The sequence below is a fragment of the Carassius carassius genome, chromosome 33, assembly GCF_963082965.1.
Source record: "Carassius carassius chromosome 33, fCarCar2.1, whole genome shotgun sequence".
Taxonomy (NCBI): domain Eukaryota; kingdom Metazoa; phylum Chordata; class Actinopteri; order Cypriniformes; family Cyprinidae; genus Carassius; species Carassius carassius.
Window position 1 is genome coordinate 13960753 of NC_081787.1, and position 21476 is coordinate 13982228.

General features: G+C 36.1%; 2 protein-coding genes and 1 long non-coding RNA gene across 13 annotated transcripts in view; all 3 read right to left on the bottom strand.

Moving 5' to 3' along the window:
* The window catches only part of LOC132113788 (prominin-1-A), a 64708-nt gene extending 64008 nt beyond the window's left edge, over positions 1-700 (bottom strand). For 7 of the 10 annotated variants that reach the window (XM_059521787.1, XM_059521782.1, XM_059521780.1 and 4 more), the window contains exon 1: positions 229-700. In XM_059521787.1, coding sequence (XP_059377770.1) covers positions 229-460 — 232 coding nt within the window. In that variant the 5' untranslated portion in view covers positions 461-700. The remainder of the gene's footprint in view (positions 1-228) is intronic. The other 3 variants (XM_059521788.1, XM_059521781.1, XM_059521784.1) reach the window with 1 other exon arrangement.
* Positions 701-6169: 5469 nt separating this feature from the next.
* LOC132113790 (uncharacterized) lies at positions 6170-11778 on the bottom strand. The gene is made up of 8 exons (XR_009425208.1): positions 11516-11778; positions 11212-11346; positions 10031-10164; positions 9572-9822; positions 8554-8680; positions 8240-8309; positions 6567-6643; positions 6170-6476 (listed from the first exon to the last, which is right to left on the bottom strand). It is a non-coding gene; the product is annotated as an uncharacterized LOC132113790 (long non-coding RNA).
* An 18-nt stretch (positions 11779-11796) lies between these two features.
* On the bottom strand, positions 11797-16058 carry LOC132113789 (uncharacterized). 2 transcript variants are annotated; one of them, XM_059521789.1, is made up of 5 exons: positions 15083-16058; positions 14638-14866; positions 12537-12702; positions 12351-12433; positions 11797-12250 (listed from the first exon to the last, which is right to left on the bottom strand). In XM_059521789.1, the coding sequence occupies exons 1-5, from the start codon at positions 15112-15114 to the stop codon at positions 12002-12004; spliced, it is 759 nt and encodes a 252-aa protein (XP_059377772.1). In that variant the 5' UTR covers positions 15115-16058; the 3' UTR covers positions 11797-12001. The 2 variants fall into 2 exon arrangements, 1 of the variants encoding a protein (XP_059377772.1); XR_009425207.1 differs by having other exon boundaries at positions 12075-12250; positions 15086-16058.
* Between the last annotated feature and the right edge of the window lie 5418 nt (positions 16059-21476).

A 21476-nucleotide genomic window follows, 5' to 3' on the forward strand; every position in this document is an offset into this window, starting at 1 on the left:
ACACAGTGGAGGTGGAGAAAACAGCAGACCAACCATGCTCTAGCCCTCACACCTCTCACACCTGAAGCGTCTACCTGCTCATGATATGGTAGATGTAGTTGAAAAAATGGCAAGCATTTGGGGTATATAAAAATCACCTGATTCAAATTAATAATCAAGAGAGGAGAAATATGAGATTTGAGGTTTCTCGTGGTGCTCAGACGTTCAAGAACATAAGACTGAGCTCACCTTCAGGAAACGGGTTGGGCTGAACCACATAAAGGAAAGCGTGCATCATGTTAAATAAAATCCCAATGGCCCCTGGCTCGTAATAGGCGACGGTATCGTAAACTCCGGGGGGCACGAATCCAAAATCCAAAGTCCTCCGCGCTGGAGTAGCAGGAGCACCAGATTGCCTGTCCTGGAGTTCCCCGGACGTCAAGCCCCAGCACAGAAAAATCAGACCCGTTTTCCACATCATGATTAGTTATAGTTGTTTTAGCAATTCCAGGTGATAGAAGTGGAAGAAATTCTGGGTGTACTATGAGGGACAATTTCGGCAATTTCAGAAAAAAAAAACAAAACAAATGCAGGTCTCAAGTCCTGCTGCCCGGCAAGCGACTCATGATGATCATAGTCCCCAGGCGGCGAGCGGCGAGCGGCTCCTGCAGGTCCATGGTGCGCCTCTCGGTCGGACGGTCATGCGATAAAAACACAACTGATGAGCGTGAGCCGGTGAAGTTTAGGTGGCTACAGGCTCTCTGCTCGCGCATCCCCTCCCGTGTTAACGGTTTTCTCTCCGGAGCTCGGTGCTCCGCCTGTCGACTGCGGTCAAGCCAGCCGCCAAGTAGAAAAGCACGGTCAATCTAGCCGCCACGTTATTTCCAGGGTCGCGTATAAACTGCAAATTATGGTAATACCGTCAGAGAACTGATCTGAATGCAGTGCTCTTCCAGCGAACGCTACTCTTTCCCCCCCAACAGACAGTCCGTTACTGTCTGATGCTGAATAACAAAATATAAAAACCCTCTAATACTCGTATTACAAAATAAGAACAATAATATATGCTTGCTGCATCTCTACATTCGAAAAGCTATAAAAATAAAAGTTCTAGAATGCACAGACTGGTTCCACCTCAGACAGAAAGTACAGTGTCAGCTGCATGCTGCTGCATCTACATTCAAAAATCTATAAAAATAAAAGTTATAGATTGCACAGACGACTTTCATCTCAGATTGAGAGTACACCTTACCACAATGTCAGCTGCATCGTTTCAGAACAGTCTGATGTGTAATTACAGAATAAGAGCCCCCCAAATATCATAAATGAGATGCTGCATCTCTACATTCAAAAATCTATAAAAATTAAAGTTATAGATTGCACAGGGCACCTTCACCTCAGATTGAGAGTACAACTTGCCACAATGTCAGCTGCATTGTTTCAGAACAGTCTGATGCGGAATTACAAAATAGGAGCCTCCCAAATCTCAAAAATAAGCTGCTGCATCTCTACTTTCAAAAATGTATATTAAAAAAAGTTATAGATTGCACAGACCACTTTCACCTCAGATTGAGAGTACACCTTGCCACAATCGCAGCTGCATCGTTTTGGGACAGTCTGATGTGGAATTACAAAATAGGAGCCTCCCAAATATCATAAATAAGCTGCTGCACCTACTTTCAAAAATCTGTAAAAATAAAAGTTATAGATTGCACAGACTGGTTCCACCTCAGACAGAAAGTACAGTGTCAGCTGCATGCTGCTGCATCTACATTCAAAAATCTATAAAAATAAAAGTTATAGATTGCACAGACGACTTTCATCTCAGATTGAGAGTACACCTTACCACAATGTCAGCTGCATCGTTTCAGAACAGTCTGATGTGGAATTACAAAATAAGAGCCTCCCAAATATCATAAATAAGCTGCTGCACCTACTTTCAAAAATCTGTAAAAATAAAAGTTATAGATTGCACAGACCACTTTCACCGCAGATTGAGAGTACACCTTGCCACAATGTCAGCTGCATCGTTTCAGGACTGTCTGATGTGTAATTACAGAATAACAGCCCCCCAAATATCATAAATGAGATGCTGCATCTCTACGTTCCAAACTCTATAAAAATAAAAGTTATAGATTGCACAGACAACTTTCACCGCAGATTGAGAGTACACCTTGCCACAATGTCAGCTGCATCGTTTCAGAACAGTCTGATGCGGAATTACAAAATAGGAGCCTCCCAAATCTCAAAAATAAGCTGCTGCATCTCTATTTTCCAAAATCTATAAAAATAAAAGTTATAGATTGCACAGACCACTTTCACCGCAGATTGAGAGTACACCTTGCCACAATGTCAGCTGCATCGTTTCAGGACAGTCTGATGTGTAATTACAAAATAAAAGCCTCCCAAATATCATAAATGAGATGCTACATCGATTTTCAAAAATCTATAAAAATTAAAGTTATTCATTGCACAGACCTCTTCCACCTCAGATTGAGAGTACACCTTACCACAAAGGCAGCTGCATCGTTTCAGGACAGTCTGATGTGTAATTACAAAATAAGAGCCCCCCCCCCCCCCAAATATCATAAATGAGATGCTGCATCTCTACATTCCAAAAATCTATAAAAATTAAAGTTATAGATTGCACAGGCCACTTTCACTTCAGATTGAGAGTACACCATCCCACAATGTCAGCTGCATCGTTTCAGAACAGTCTTATGTGGAATTACAAAATAGGAGCCTCCCAAATCTCAAAAATAAGTTGCTGTATCTCCTTTCAAAAATCTATAAAAATTAAAGTTATAGATTGCACAGACCACTTTCACCGCAGATTGAGAGTACACCTTGCCACAATGTCAGCTGCATCGTTTCAGAACAGTCTGATGTGTAATTACAGAATAAGAGCCCCCCAAATATCATAAATGAGATGCTGCATCTCTACATTCAAAAATCTATAAAAAATAAAGTTATAGATTGCACAGGCCCCTTTCACCTCAGATTGAGAGTACACCATGCCACAATGTCAGCTGCATCGTTTCAGAACAGTCTGATGTGTAATTACAAAATAGGAGCCTCCCAAATCTCAAAAATAAGCTGCTGCATCTCTACGTTCCAAAATCTATAAAAATAAAAGTTATATATTGCACAGACCACTTTCACCGCAGATTGAGAGTACACCTTGCCACAATGTCAGCTGCATCGTTTCAGGACAGTCTGATGTGTAATTACAAAATAAAAGCCTCCCAAATATCATAAATGAGATGCTACACCTCTATTTTCAAAAATCTATAAAAATTAACGTTATAGATTGCACAGGCCATTTTCACCTCAGATTGAGAGTACACCTTGCCACAATGTCAGCTGCATCGTTTCAGGACGGTCTGATGTGGAATTACAAAATAAGAGCCTCCCAAATCTCATAAATGAGATGCTGCATCTCTATTTTCAAAAATGTATATTTAAAAAATGTATAGATTGCAAAGACCACTTTCACCTCAGATTAAGAGTACACCTTCACACAAAATCAGCTGCATCGTTTCAGGACTGTCTGATGTGGAATTACAAAATAGGAGCCTCCCAAATCTCAAAAATAAGCTGCTGCATCTATACATTCCAAAATCTATAAAAATAAAAGTTATAGATTGCACAGACCACTTTCACCGCAGATTGAGAGTACACCTTGCCACAATGTCAGCTGCATCGTTTCAGGACAGTCTGATGTGTAATTACAAAATAAAAGCCTCCCAAATATCATAAATGAGATGCTTCATCGATTTTCAAAAATCTATAAAAATTAATGTTATTCATTGCACAGGCCACTTTCACCTCAGATTGAGAGTACACCATCCCACAATGTCAGCTGCATCGTTTCAGAACAGTCTTATGTGGAATTACAAAATAGGAGCCTCCCAAATCTCAAAAATAAGTTGCTGTATCTCCTTTCAAAAATCTATAAAAATTAAAGTTATAGATTGCACAGGCCACTTTCACCTGAGATTGAGAGTACACCTTCCCTCAATATCAGCTGCATCGTTTCAGGAGTGTCTGATGTGGAATTACAAAATAAGAGCCCCCCCAAATATCATAAATGAGATGCTACACCTCTATTTTCAAAAATCTATAAAAATTAAAGTTATACATTGCACAGGCCACTTTCACCTCAGATTGAGAGTACACCATCCCACAATGTCAGCTGCATCGTTTCAGAACAGTCTGATGTGGAATTACAAAATAGGAGCCTCCCAAATCTCAAAAATAAGCTGCTGCATCTCTACGTTCCAAAATCTATAAAAATAAAAGTTATAGATTGCACAGACCACTTTCACCGCAGATTGAGAGTACACCTTCCCACAATATCAGCTGCATCGTGTCAGGACTGTCTGATGTGGAATTACAAAATAAGAGCCCCCCAAATATCATAAATGAGATGCTACACCTCTATTTTCAAAAATCTATAAAAATAAAAGTTATAGATTGCACAGACCACTTTCACCTCAGATTGAGAGTACACCATCCCACAATGTCAGCTGCATCGTTTCAGAACAGTCTGATGTGGAATTACAAAATAGGAGCCTCCCAAATCTCAAAAATAAGCTGCTGCATCTCTACGTTCCAAAATCTATAAAAATAAAAGTTATAGATTGCACAGACCACTTTCACCTCAGATTAAGAGTACACCTTCACACAAAATCAGCTGCATCGTTTCAGGACTGTCTGATGTGGAATTACAAAATAGGAGCCTCCCAAATCTCAAAAATAAGCTGCTGCATCTCTACGTTCCAAAATCTATAAAAATAAAAGTTATAGATTGCACAGACCACTTTCACCGCAGATTGAGAGTACACCTTGCCACAATGTCAGCTGCATCGTTTCAGGACAGTCTGATGTGTAATTACAAAATAAAAGCCTCCCAAATATCATAAATGAGATGCTTCATCGATTTTCAAAAATCTATAAAAATTAATGTTATTCATTGCACAGGCCACTTTCACCTCAGATTGAGAGTACACCATCCCACAATGTCAGCTGCATCGTTTCAGAACAGTCTTATGTGGAATTACAAAATAGGAGCCTCCCAAATCTCAAAAATAAGTTGCTGTATCTCCTTTCAAAAATCTATAAAAATTAAAGTTATAGATTGCACAGGCCACTTTCACCTGAGATTGAGAGTACACCTTCCCTCAATATCAGCTGCATCGTTTCAGGAGTGTCTGATGTGGAATTACAAAATAAGAGCCCCCCAAATATCATAAATGAGATGCTACACCTCTATTTTCAAAAATCTATAAAAATTAAAGTTATACATTGCACAGGCCACTTTCACCTCAGATTGAGAGTACACCATCCCACAATGTCAGCTGCATCGTTTCAGAACAGTCTGATGTGGAATTACAAAATAGGAGCCTCCCAAATCTCAAAAATAAGCTGCTGCATCTCTACGTTCCAAAATCTATAAAAATAAAAGTTATAGATTGCACAGACCACTTTCACCGCAGATTGAGAGTACACCTTCCCACAATATCAGCTGCATCGTGTCAGGACTGTCTGATGTGGAATTACAAAATAAGAGCCCCCCAAATATCATAAATGAGATGCTACACCTCTATTTTCAAAAATCTATAAAAATTAACGTTATAGATTGCACAGGCCATTTTCACCTCAGATTGAGAGTACACCTTGCCACAATGTCAGCTGCATCGTTTCAGGACGGTCTGATGTGGAATTACAAAATAAGAGCCTCCCAAATCTCATAAATGAGATGCTGCATCTCTATTTTCAAAAATGTATATTTAAAAAATGTATAGATTGCAAAGACCACTTTCACCTCAGATTAAGAGTACACCTTCACACAAAATCAGCTGTGTCGTTTCAGAACTGTCTGATGTGGAATTACAATATAGGAGCCCCCCCCCTCCCAAATCTCATGAATGAGATGCTGCTCTATTTTCAAAAATGTATAAAAATTTAATTTATAGATTGCACAGACCACATTAACCTTGAGGGTACACATTCCCACAGTGTCATCTGTGTCGTTTCAGGCCTCTCTGATGAATTTTACAAAATAAATGCAGAATATACGTTTGAGCATCTCTACTTTCAAAAAGCTATAAAAATAAAAGTTCTAGGGTCCACATACCATTTTCAACTCAGATTAAGAGTACAACATCAACTACAAAAAGACATCATGTTGAATTTCACACATAAAAATGTTTAATGTTATAATAATTTAGACTTTTCTTTCACATTTTTCACAAAACAGTGTTTATACTCAATTTAATCAAAACATTTTACCATTTACAACTATTAATAACAATTTAAAAGAACAACTGCACACTTCAAAAAAAAAAAAGGAAAAAGAAAAAAGTTTGTTTTAATTAAACAATTTAAGGGCACAATATGCAGCTCCATGTGTTAGCTCTGGCCTGTTCCAGGTCTTCTTTGGCCATACCCAGGCACTTTTCATGGTACCACCTTTCACATGTGTCACATTGGATCTAGAAATGTATTAGTTGGAAATATCAGGGAACTGCTACAGTTTAATATTGCTATTGCTTTTCACTTTATCTAGTGGTTAACAAACTCACCCAATTTATGAAACGATGCACAGATCCAGTAGGCTTTTTAAGGGAACACATGGAACAGTTTTCGGCTTCATCGAACACTGCAATTTTCATATAAACAAAAATTAGTAACGCAAACAAATATTTTTCTCTCGATCCAGCCTTTAAATCAGGCTTCAAAACAGTAATTTACCTCCAGTGACAATAACAATGTGTGTTACTTGTTTTTTCAACATTGGTGGTGGCATGTAGACAAACGGTGCATTTACATCCCCTTCAATTTGGTGAACATATGTTTATATGACATTGGAGATCAAATACTTTCATGTATTTAGGCCTCTGCATAGTCATCTGGCATCTGTAGTTGTTATTTTCCACAGTTGTTAACTTAAAATTTTTGTTACCATGGATTACCCTTGATTGTAGAGAGACCTAAATGTAGGTAATGCAAGATTATAATATACCGTAATTGTAACTGAAAAGTGACATTCTTATTATAACCATATCTAACTGTCAAGCTGCTTAACAGACTTGGTAAGCATGAGAGTTTCCATTTCCAGAGAGAAAGCCACTCAAAAAGTGATGTTTACCATCTTTGGACTGGCACTGTATATTGTAAAGTACAATCACTTAAATCACTTAAAAACTATTTGATTATTATAAACTAATAGTTAACAAAGTGCCATTAGTACATTAGTCAACTTCATACAAACACTGATTTTGTAAGTCAATGTCACTGGAATCAACACTGTTATTAACCATTTTATAATACGGTTCCATTGTTTAACTTACTACAATTGATAAGTTATGTAAAAGTACTGTTCATTCTTAGTCCATGCTGACTAAATTAGTTAAACATATGTATTCAACATTAACTAATGCATAGTTACTTTCAGAAGTTATAAGCAACAATATGTATTTTTCATATCTCTTGACCACTAGGTGGGACAACACCAAAACACTGCAGGTAGTCTTAGGTCATACTTGTTATAACACACACAAAGTCTCAATTTGCCAAACCGTTGCAGAGATATAGCCTCTCATCCTTTTTTAGATGTTTTTCGTAAATTTCGTACGTGTCTTATTCAATAATGGCTGGACAAATAAAATTGAATGCCAAAATTTTTTGCCAGCATTTTCTGAAGATGATCTGAGCAAATTTTTGCTGAAAATCAGACAATCCAACAAGTAGGTTTTTCGAACAATAGAAATCAGCGAAAAAATGAAACCTTATGATTTTTACAATTTTGGCATTCATTCGACTCAGCATGAGCCAATATTTCCTTCTGTGGCTTATGGTTTAAAAGTTCTTATAATAATCATGAGTAAAAATTTGGAAAAGTAGTGGTGTTAGAGACTCCAAATTTGCTTTGGTTAATGTGTTGAGACTGTCTTCTATCAGTGTACCAAATTTGACAACTTTCCTGCAAGTGGCTCTATGGGCTGCCATAGACTCGAGTGGAAGAAATGGACAAAGAAGAATAAGAACTTTGGCGCTTGGCCCCTAATAAGAATGCCAATGGATACAATGCGTGCCTATGCCTTTCTACTAATAACTCTAATAACTTCAATTTATAAATGATTTGTTATACTTGAATTCTGCTTGGTGTATTTGAATTTTGACTTGAGTCAGATGTGAGAAGCTGCATTTTATTATATATTTAAGCACACAGCAGATAAGAACTTGTTTTACAAACCTGATGCTTTGAGTATCTGTAGAGCCATCATTTTTCGTTCATTGGCCATTTCCTTTCTGGAAGTTGCAAACTGTAAAATGGGAACATTTGGAAATGCTTTCATTATTTCCCTTGCCATCTAAAAAAATCAATGATATAAGACCATCATGTAATATGTCAGACTCCAGCATATGGCAGCTTTTTTAACTAGAATTCCCCTAATCTTTTACTTGTCATTTTGTACAATCAAGTAAAAATAAGACAATGGCACATAAATATTTACTTAATATAAAGAAGATAAGAGAGAGAGAGGTATTACAGTACATGTCACATACCAAGACAACAATGACGCCACAGCTACTGCCATCCTGCTGGACTGGATGCGTCATAACTCCTCCTTTCCACTGTATATTCAGCCACTCTGTTTTTCTTTGTTGAGTATTCCTCATTTGTATGTACTCACTAGGTGTGATGTATAATTAAAATATGTGTTAATTAGGAACAAATTACATAAAATTTGAAATCAAATTACTAGTCTATTCCAAATGTTTAATATACATATGTTTATAACTTAATTATTATAGTGTTTTTATAGTGTTATAGTGTTTTTTTCTTAGTGTCCAGAATGTAAATTATGTAAATAATTGTATTACTTTAAAGTCATACAAAGTCTAAACAATGTTTGCATCAATTGTGATTTGATTCATTTAACCTTTAGTCCTCCTGGTCAGTAATTACTTGTGATATGGGAAAAATAGCAATATGACATAATGACATCTTTTAAACACTTCAGTCTATGCATGCTTATTGGGTTCTTTGGTGTACCACTGTGGTGAATGCAAATCTATTAAAATGTATCTTTAGTATCCCCAGCAACTGAACATCTTCACAACAATCGATGTTTGTTGTTTTCGATGAGCTATCTATCCATATTTTTTTCACCTGCTGTGTGTATTTACTGTTCAGTTATTTATTTAATGATGATTTATATATAATATAAATATTATTTATATATTATTATAATAGTAGCACAAAACTATTTGGAATTTTGCAAATGCTAAATTGTATTTTGTTACCAAGTACTTGTATTATTATTTACTTGTAATGTTTAATGAAAATAAAGTTGTATTTAAGCTATATCTAAAGTTAACGAGAAATGTCCCACCAATATCAACAACTTGTACACATTCTATGCCGTGAAAGCAAAACCTTTAGATGTGTAATAACAGTAGACAAAGTCATTAAAACTTTGTTAGTGGGTAGGTAAATAAATATAGAAAATTCTGTGCAACTGCATTCACGTAGCCATAGGATGTGGCTTAAGGATGTGACAATGAGTTACATAAAGAATACCTGAGTTTTTGGGCAGCATGAATTGAGTCATCTTTCTCTGTGGGACTTTTTGATGGGTCTACCAGGTACACTGTGTGGTTGACCGCATTTATGAACTGAAAATGATAAGGTGAAACAACAGCTACTAATACTGAGTAGATCCAGATTTGGTAATGATAAAATGAAGTTATTCACCTACTCAACAGAAACTTCCAATGGACATTGTCAATGTTCACAAAAGAAACAATTCCCTGGTAATTGTTCAAGTTAATCTTCCAAAGAACACAAACATTATATCAGCTTTGCAATTATTAAGTAAATTTGCCTTTTAAAAATATTATGACATTAACCATAATTCTGCATGTGGTTAGGGTTAGGCTAGGTTAGGTTCTATAATACTTAAGATATATAATATTGGTCTTTGGAAACACATACACACAAAATTGCATATCCATACTATAGTCAGTCCACCATAACTACCTTTGACAATTTTTGCCGGGGAGCTGAGGTTTTTCCCCAAACAGAATCACACCTGCTACGTAGTGATTAAGAATGTAAATGGAATTCCCGATCTCTAGCTCACTGGCAGCAATATGAAACAGGGCTTCAATTATCTATGGAAAACAATTGCATATTTTTTAGAAAATTAGTGTTATACATTAAGAGTACAACATTTACAAACCATTGATCACATCATTGTTCTATCTAGTATAAATATTTGTCTTATTATTATTTACAATATACAAAATGCTATTTTCTATGTAACATTTGCAGCAATTTGTACTTTTATCTCAAAATGAGTAACTGTGTTTCAATTTAACCATTTCAATATTGCAATTTATACACACATAAACACAGGCTATAAAGAACCACACAGTATTTATCCATATGTTACCCTGGACCATAAAAGCAGTCATAAGGCTAAATTGTTTAAAATATTTACACATCATCTGAAAGCTGAATAAATAAGCTTTCCATTAATTTATGGTTTGTTAGAATTTGAAAATACTGAGAAAATCGGATTTAAATTTGTCCAAATGAAATCCTTAGTAATGCATATTACAAATAAAAAATTAAGTTTTGATATATTAACTTTTAAGTCTGTGATCTGCCATAATGCAAGACGACGCATCACATGCCTACTTGAGAACATGCTCAGGAGGACGCGCTTAGAACAGTTTGGACATGAATGAAGAGGTAAAAAAAACTATATAAATACTTTTCAGGTTCTAGCAGAGTAAGCAGACTGATCGTTTTGTGCATTTAAAGATCAATGTATCGTTACAAGACACAGGGTTTAATTTGGTTTTGTTTATGTTTTTTTGTGGTGAGTATGTAATTATTTAGTAGCTCTTTATTATTTGTCCTTGTTAATTTGTAGTTCTTAATGAGTCTAATTTCATTCTGTTATTTTTTTGTCCCCTAATAGGCAGTCCTACATGGAATTTTACTTTCAGATTTGTTGTGTCCATATTTGTTAATCGTGGTAGATGACGTGGTAATGTAGATCTACTCAATATTCCTGCACTACATTCTTTACAGTTATGTATGAAACATGGACCTTTATTTTATAGTATATTTATAATTTTATATACAGGTTTATAGTTATGAAAAGTTACTTAAGCTTATTTTAAATATAAAAAAATAAATGTATGCTGTACCTCGCCATTTAGCCACTGGTGTGGCCGAAGTGTACACAGTTCACTGTGATGAATGATAAATGATGTTACTTTGGTTTGTGTAGGGATCACAGAAACCACAACCTCAGTGTCTCTCCTTTTCCACAAAGAGGTGAGCTACAAATTTCAACCAAACATAAAAGACAGTTAAACAGAAAGGTAATGTGTTTCAATAAGATTTTTTATTTTAACTACTGTTTTTATTCTTTAAAATATTCAATCAAACTAGAACATTTAAAAGGTAATACTATGAGTATGAACATTTGATAAAAGAAAGTATTCTTACTTGATCCTGTGGGGTTGCTGTTGTCTTTGCCTTGTTGTCAACAATGTTTTCATGGTCCCCCTCCAGGGATGACCTTCGCTGTGGTGGCGAGATTTGTTTTCCAATGGGACCCTCAGACACTGAGGACTATCAACAGTTTAAAAACAGATCAGATTTTTAAGTAGCCTCATGAAACAGTGCTTCTGTTTCTCTTTTAAATCAATTTGTTTTTTTTTGTTTTTTTTTTGGAGTGGATGAAATTTCCATTGGTGCATAAGAATTAGGACTGTTATGTTATGTGAAGATTATGAATTTCATTTATTTCTGTAGAATGCATGAAAGCATTACATTGACACTATACCTTCTTTTTTGATGTCTTGAAAGGGAAAGGCTTGGGAATTGCTGAGACATATCTACCCCGTTTTTTCTGTTGCTTTTCTTTCCATATTTATTTTTCTACTCTGTAAGTCTACATAAAGTAAGGGATTTGTAGATATGGTTTACATATCAAAGCATAGAATGGAATGACACACTACATGTAATTCTCCTGTTATAGTCCTTTCCAAAATATTCTAACCTTCCTTCGGAAAACTCTTTCGAGTCCTCATACTCCTTCAGGAGTGCAGTGTGGCTAATCCGATACTGGGCTACAAAGTCATCAAGCCTGGTGAGCCGGCCAGAAGTAAAACGAATATGTTTCAAGTCCCACTGACTCTTTTCCATTACTCCTTGAGTTTTGTTGTCCTGTGTAATGTTCTGAGAAAGGATACAAAGACAGGTGAAAACATAATTTAGCTGTACGACAAAATAAGAGTTGTGTCACAATTTACTCTAATGGTACAAACTATATAATTACTTGTCTTGTAAGCTTTCTCAGGGCATTGTATCTCCTGGAGCACTGCTTATACTGTGGTCCTGTCCCATGTCGTCCAAGGTCACCTTTGTATTTAAAAAAATATATATATTTTCTTTAATTGTCAGAAAACACATCGTCTGATATTTCTGTCCAAAAAGGGAAATATGACATAGTTATATGACAAACCTAGCATTATCCCGGTCCATAATCCAGCAAATGGCAGAACGTATTTCTTGAGGTGATCAATAAGCCCTTTGCATTGGTACACATTGACCTCTCCATGCTTGTCCAGTGGGGCATTAGAAATAATTGCATTGCAACATTTTGCAAATCTGTTGCTTCCTGTAATATCCTAAAAAGAATGCAACAATGTGTTATTAGAGGTGTTTTACAGTTTTTCTCAGATGCTTTGGAGCATTTTCAGATCAGAAATGAAATTTTCAAAACTACTTGTTCAACCTCCACATCATATAGTATCTTGTGCACATCATCATAAAAGCAATCTCTCACTACTCTAAACAAATTGTGACCACTTTTGTACAACCATTTTACTGACTGTGCACAACTGTTTGCTGTTTTCTACATTATAAATTGTTTTTTGTAATGATGATCCAAAAATATTATACTGGTTCTCTATTAAAATTACACTGCATGCACAAGGTTTTTTTGTGTGTGTTTACCCTCTGTTATTTTATCTTTTTCTCCACTGGTTTCATGTCTTTTAATTTTCTATCACAATGACATTGTAATGCAATTTTATGGTCAGACCACAAGTACAGTACAGCAGAATTTTGAATCCTGTCCATTGTCTTGTAATTATTATCGCACATGCAGTAATGTGTAAATTTGGGCTGTTGAAATGTATATATTCCATACATAAGAAACTCAGCCTTGTGCATTTTCAGTGAAAACTAAACCATAGTTTACATCAGCACATTATATTTACATTTACCAGATGCTTTTATCCAAAGTTGATTACAGTGCATTCAGGCTAACAAATCATTATAATTTTTTTAACCTAACATGTGTACTCCATGGGAATCGAACCCACAACCTTTTGCGCTGCTAATGCAATGCTCTACCACTGAGCCACAGGAACACAGACATAAGGAAACCGTGCTTTGACAGACTGGCATTATGACTTAAACATTTTTGACATTTGTGAACAATGACAAAAGGGTTTGTCATTTGTCATTATCATGTCAATGGTCTATTTCTTGACACAAATACTTACTTTTGAGAGATTAATCCATGGACAAGTAATCCATTGTTGAATGCTGTTTGTACAAATTGTTTTGAGATATGCACTTACTGGTTTGCAATAATAATGATTTAAGAAATTCTCCAAACTAACTGATAATAACTGTAAATTGTAGTACTTGTCACATTTGCCACATTTCAAGAGAAGACAACAGTCTTTGTGGTTACCAGTATGTCCTCCTTAGTCCAATAACCAAAATAATAATTGAAGGAGAGGATTGAGTGGATGCCGCTGATCATATCCTTTCTTCAATATATATATAATCTCATTAATATTGTGTAATTATTAATCAAGTGTTTGATCAGTATTTAACCTCCAAGATTGTTGTATGATTTAACTAAATAAGTAAAAAGCCATCTATATACGTATAGATAGATGCATGCTGCTTACACAGATATATATATTTTCCCTTTTAGAAGTGTTTAGAAGTAACAGACAGGAGCATATGTGAGTGTATTCCTTCTCCTAGGGTCACAAGGTCAGCTAAAAGGGTCAGGGGAGGCCCTTCCTCTACGTGCGCTGCGAGGGACAAAAAGAAATGTAGAACTGTGAATCCTGTATTTCTATTCCTCAAGATTAATGTCGGCCTATTATGTGTGTGTATCCAACCGTAGTGATAAGAGACTTGCCAGTGCTAGAGAACCTTGAATTGTATATATGGACTTTGTGTGTACAGTATGTGTGTGTGTCAGCACCTATGTTCTGTACAGAAGAATAGTTTCTGCTGACATTGTGGTTGATTTTGTATTGTACGGGGGGCGGCCTACGAACTCCGTCGAGAGTATTGAAGCTGACTTCTGCTGATGAAATTGCAAACTATTTTCTTCAAATAAAATTATTATTATTAATTGAACTCATCTCTGACTCCTGGTCTTCATTGCCAAATATCTGGTCCTTGGGTTTTAACTGTAAATTCCCCAACATAATAAAATAATAAAAGTTCTCACTTTGAACTTTTTGACAATTACCATGTCCTATAGATAGATAGATAGACCAGGAAGATCAGATGATAGATCTAACATTTACCTTCAAGTCCTCTGCATCACCCCTAGACTTGGTAGTCTCATCCAATGGAGTCCCTTTTTTCTGCAGCCACGATTGCAGGTTCTTGAAGTGCTTCTCAACACTTGCACCACAGCATGGACTGGAGAAGACAACTGTAGCACTTTGAACCATGTCATCCAGTTCTTTTAAAGTGCTTGCAGTTGTGAGGGCACCAAAGACATGCATTGCCAGGTGGTAGTGGTTTGTTGCACTGAGGAAAGTAATATCATAATTGAATTTGAATTTTTAAAAACTAACATGACAGCATTTATGGATATTACGTTACTTGTGTGAACTAAAATCCCATTATGCTCTGCATTTAAGACTTGCTACTGTATTAGAAATGTACTTAATGCAGACACATTTCATAATATATTTTTTTAATATATACTACAAGGATTTTGTAGTAATAATACATTCTGCTTACTACTTTCTGCACATTTCCTTTGCATTCTTCATCACATGGCTGAGGCATCTATGCAGAACTGGCACATCAAAATCTTCCGGTTTCCCTTTTCCACTTGCAATGTTGTAATAGTGATTTATTGTGTCAGTCAGGTTTTTTTTTTGCAAATGCCATGCATATAGCCTGCATTAACACAATTGACCCATCACAAATGACCATGACAGGTGACCGCATACCCTTCCTTCCAAACCACCTTGCCACGTCTGTTAGAAATGCCTCAAGAAAATACAAAACTGAGGCTGTGGTGTGGTCGCAAGTAAGGTACGTGGCAACAGGAAATGGAGATGAGGTTTTGTGTGGATTTCTGACCACCAACTCATATACATAGAATGGAGGTGATCCTGTCTCTCTCCTAATTATGCTTCCAGTCGCATCTAGATAAATTATGTCCTCCTGGCATCGTTCCTGATATATGTGTATACTCCTTTTTGACCACAGCAGGACCCCTTTTGGGTGTAGCATCACTTTCTGGAGTACCTCATCTGGACTGTTTGTTCTCTTTTGTAGCATTATTTGAAGGCTGATTATTTCATTGCTGTGTTGGCGGCTTGACTTACGGGCTTCCCATGAAATGTTTTTCAAGACATTGCGACTCGGAGCAACATCTCTACAGCCGGACTCCATTACATCCTCAGGTATTTTGGCTATGTTCTCTAGAAACATTGCTCGTGGGAGCTGTTTTTGTAATTCCTTCCCTAATTTTTTTCTGTCATTTGCTCTTACAGGTCTTCTTTTAAGTTCAGTGCGATTATGTATGCACGGTTCACCCTGAAATTCAACTGTTGCTTTAAGGTCCTTGTCACTATCCACAGTCACTGTAACAGTGATTGGACAATCTTCAAATCGGCAGTAGGCAAGACATGAAAATTCTGGGCTGGTTTGTTTCGAACCCAATCCTTTCAGTCTGTGTCTTTTAAAAGCAAATGAACAGTATGGATGTATTGTCTTCAGCCCTTTGGAAATTACTGTGGTCCATTGAAGTCCTGCAAAGTCTCTTTTTTCCCTCTTCTTTATCAAGTTATCCCACTCACTCTTGTCAATGAAAAAGAAGGAGGGGTTCTTAGGCACACAGATTTTGACGAACCCGTCTTCATCTGATTCACTAATCATGAAGCCCTAATGGAAAAAGTACAATGTTAATGGTTTGCCATGAAGAAAAAATAGTTTTTTAAAAACGATCATCTACACTAAACTACTTATGTGTTACGTGTGAAAGTTTAATCTGTACTATAAAAACTTAATTAATTGTCTGTTGCTTAAGATGGTGCTGCTTATTTGGGGGACACATTTGGACTGTTCACTTGTCCATGTGCATTTTTTTAACATGGATGCGCAAAATTTCAATAACTATTTCTTCTTTATTAATTTATCAATTTATGGTTCCAATCAATATTCCAAACAAAACTATGTAGTTTAATTCTAAAACAGTTTTTGTGTCATTAATATTGTCAAACCTGAATACAAATACTTGTAGTAATTCAAACATCAAAAATGTAAAGTGACATTACAAAAATAAACAAATTACTTCAAAAATATAGTTATAAAATAACATTATTATTTTAATTCATATGAAAAAAAATTAAAGGGTCAGAAAAAAAAGCTATTTTACAAACTCGTGTTCAATCAGAACAGTGGATGGGGGGGGACTTTATTTTTTTTAAAGCATTATATTGGTCCACTTCAGCTGTGACAAAGTTACTTCAACAACTGTTTTACATTTTCATGTCTTTTAAAGGTGAAGCAATAAAGGGAATATGTGTTTGTTTGGATTGATTTTAAATATAATAATAGTGTTCATCAACGTTTTAACATTTATGCATTTAGCAGACACTTTTATCCAAAGCTACTTACAGTGCATTCAGGCTTTACTTTTTTTTTTACTTCGTTTTTAACAATATGTATGTACAGTACAGACCAAAAGTTTGGACACACCTTGTCATTCTAAGAGTTTTCTTTATTTTCATGACTATAAAAATTGTAGAGTCACACTGAAGGCATCAAGGGCTATTTGACCAAGAAGGAGAGTGATGGGGTGCTGCGCCAGATGACCTGGCCTCCACAGTCACCGGACCTGAACCCAATCGAGATGGTTTAGGGGTGAGCTGGACCGCAGACAGAAGGCAAAAGGGCCAACAAGTGCTAAGCATCTCTCGGGGAACTCCTTCAAGACTGTTGGAAGACCATTTCAGGTGATTACCTCTTGAAGCTCATCAAGAGAATGCCAAGAGTGTGCAAAGCAGTAATCAAAGCAAAAGGTGGCTACTTTGAAGAACCTAGAATATGACATATTTTCAGTTGTTTCACACTTTTTTGTTATGTATAAAATTCCATATATAATTCCACATGTGTTAATTCATAGTTTTGATGCCTTCAGTGTGAATCTACAATTTTCATAGTCATGAAAATAAAGAAAACTCTTTGAATGAGAAGGTGTGTCCAAACTTTTGGTCTGTACTGTATGTTGGGAATTTAACCTATGACATTTGCTAACAAAATGCAACTTTTAGGTCTCACAAGTGCCTGACAGGAACTTATTAACGTTACGATTTTGCGCTCTTTGAAATTTGGCATTATAAAGTACTATCTGACATTTTTCTTATTCTCATATTCATATTTTGGGACAACTTGTTTACATTTTGTGATATTCCTTTTTAAAGTTGTTTACATTTTGGGACTTTTTTTTTTTTTAAAGAAAAGAGGACCAATCAGGATCATCTTTCTTTGTCATGTCGCTGAACTGCGGCGCGATGAGGAGAGCGCTAAAAAACTGTAAATCAGTGTAGAGAAATAAAGTGAAAGAAAGTGAAGTGACATACAGCCAAGTATGGTGACCCATACTTAGAATTCGTGCTCTGCATTTAACCCATCCAAAGTGCACACACACAGCAGTGAACACACACACACACACAATGTGAACACACACCCGGAGCAGTGGTCATCATTTATGCTGCTGCGCCCAGGGAGAAGTTGGGGGTCAGTGCCTTGCTCAAGGACACCTCAGTCGTGGTATTGCCGGCCCGGGACATAAATAATTTCACAAGTCGATGTTTGTTAGAAACCTCAAGATCGACTATTTTATTGATGATGTTGTCAATTAAAGCCGCCCAAAATCCTGGGAATTACAGTCTTTTTGTGTGTTTTGCTGTAGCTATTGGAGTTATTTTCAGTTAGAAAAATTTAATTTATTTGGTCTCAATTACAATAATAAATGTTTGCATGTTATTTTAGCCATACTGATGTCCGGAGAGAATTTTTAAATATAAAATAAATGTCATGAATACATTAAATATACATTTTAATTTTAAAATTAAAAATTAAATGTATGCATTTAGAAGATACTTTTATCCAAAGCAACTTACATTGCATTCAGGCTAACATTTTTTTTTTACCTAACATGTGTTCCTTGGGAATCAAACCCACAGCCTTGCAGTGCTAATGCAAAGCTCTACCACTTGAGCCACAGGAACACTATAACGACAACATTGTTACAACACTAGTTTTATGTTTTAAAACATCTAAGTAAACAGTTTGCATTTACACAGATGACACTCTGCAAAAACTTTGAAGCTCAGTATCTCAATACTGCTCACAATACAGAAAAAAAACCTTAGGTTATATCTGCATTCTGAGCAGTTTTGATATACTGAATTTAAAAGTTTTTGCATTCCATATAGCAAAAATGAGGTATATATATTTTTGAGCACTCCAGCGTGATTATAAACAAAGCTCAAATTCCATCAATCATCCATCTCAATGAGAAAAACCAAAGAATATATTTCTGATGAATGAAAATTATCTTTTGCTGATAATTGAGATTCACAAATTGGTGAAGTGGATCATTTCCACCATCAGGGCAATAATTAAGAATTTTCAATCAACATAAAATGTTACAAATCTGCCAGGAAGAGGACGTATGTCTATTTCGTCCTAATGCATGGTGAGAAGGAGAGTTGAGTGGCTAAAGACTCTCCAAGGATCACAGCTGGAGAATTGCAGAAAATAGTTAGTCTCAGAAAACCTTACAAAAAAATTGTCAAACAGAACCTACATCAACACATGTTGTTTAGGAGGGTTACAAGAAAAATTCTTCTAGCTCATCCAAAAACAAACTAAAGCATATTCAGATATCACACATTACTGGAACCTCAAATGGGACTGGCTTCTATGGTCAGATGAAACTAAAAATTAGCTTTTTAGCAGCAAACACTCAAGAACACAAACCTCAAAAACAACACAGAAATGGGTAATAAAAGGTGGAATGGGTTTGTGTAATCTATAACTTCTATTTTTATATATTTTTTATTGTTGAGATGCAGCAATTTATTTATGAGATTTGGGAGGCTCTTATTTTGTATTTTCACATCAGACAGTCCTGAAACGATGCAGCTGATATTGTGGGAAGGTGTACTCTCGATATGTGGTGAAAGTGGCCTGTGCAATCTATAACTTTTTTTAATATACATTTTTGAAAGTAGAGATGCAGCAGCTTTTTTTGAGATTTGGGAGGCTCTTATTTTGTCCTGACTGGACAAAATAAGATTGCACACATCAGACTGTCCTGAAACGATGCAGCTGACATTGTGGCAAGGTGTACTCTCAATCTGCGGTGAAAGTGGTCTGTGCAATCTATAACTTTTATTTTTATAGATTTTGGAAAGTAGATACAACAGCTTATTTTTGAGATTTGGGAGGCTCCTATTTTGTAATTACACATCAGATAGTCCTGAAACAATGCAGCTGACATTGTGGTAAGGTGTACTCGCAATCTGAGGTGAAAGTGGCCTGTGCAATCTATAACTTTTTTTAATATACATTTTTGAAAGCAGAGATGCAGCATCTTTTTTTTTTGAGATTTGGGAGGCTCCTATTTTGTAATTCCGCTTTAGACTGTTCTGAAACGATGCAGCTGACATTGTGGCAAGGTGTACTCTCAATCTGAGGTGAAAGTCATCTGTGCAATCAATAACTTTTATTTTTATAGATTTTTGAATGTAGAGATGCAGCATCTCATTTATGATATTTGGGGGGCTCTTATTCTGTAATTACACATCAGACAGTCCTGAAACGATGCAGCTGACATTGTGGTAAGGTGTACTCTCAATCGGAGTTGAAAGTGGTCTGTGCAATCTATAACTTTTATTTTTATAGATTTTTGAAAGTAGAGATGCAGCAGCTTGTTTATGAGATTTGGGAGGCTCTTATTTTGTAATTCCAAATCAGACTGTCCTGAAACGATGCAGCTGACATTGTGGCAAGGTGTACTCTCAATCTGAGGTGAAACTGGTCCGTGCAAACTATAACTTTTATTTTCATAGATTTTTGAATGTAGAGATGCAGCATCTCATTTATGATATTTGTGGGGCTTTTATTCTGTAATTACACATCAGACAGTCCTGAAACGATGCAGCTGACATTGTGGTAAGGTGTACTCTCAATCTGAGGTGAAAGTGGTCTGTGCAATCTATAACTTTTATTTTTATAGATTTTTGAATGTAGATGCAGCAGCATTCAGCTGACACTGTACTTTCTGTCTGATGTGGAACCAGTCTGTGCATTGTAGAACTTTTATTTTTCTAGCTTTTCGAATGGAGAGATACAGCAAGCATATATTATTGTTCTTATTTTGTAATATGAGTATTAGAGGGTTTTTATTTTGGTATTCAGCATCAGACAGTAACGGACTGTGTGTTGGGGAAAAAAAGTAGCGTTCGCTGGAAGAGCACTGCATTCAGATCAGTTCTCTGACGGTATTACCGTAATACACAGTTTATACGCGACTCTAGAAATAACGTGGCGGCTAGATTGACCGTGCTTTTCTACTTGGCGGCTGGCTTGACCGCAGTGCCTGTCGGGTGCTGAAGAGTATATGAGACGCGATTTTTTACATATAAACGGATTTCAATCATCATTAAACACTACTCAACACCAAATGTTCGCAGGATATTATTACCGTCCACGTCACACCAAACGTTTTATCATACGGTTACGGTAGCCTAGCCTAACAATTTTTTTGGAATGGATTATTTATAAATTTTATTAGGCTAAATAAATTATTTAGTTTGAAGGGACGCTGCTATTAATATCTTGGGATTTGGATCAAATGAATCACCAATGTCCCCGGGCGCCGCAGCATAAATGGCTGCCCACTGCTCCGGGTGTGTGCTCACAGTGTGTGTGTGTGTGTTCACTGCTCTGTGTGTGTGCACTTCGGATGGGTTAAATGCAGAGCACAAATTCTGAGTATGGGTCACCATACTTGGCCGAATGTCACTTCATAAATTCTTTATTTAATCTTTTTTTTTTTCCTTCTTCGAAGTATTTGTCTCTCTTTATATTCAGAATTTATACTAAAATG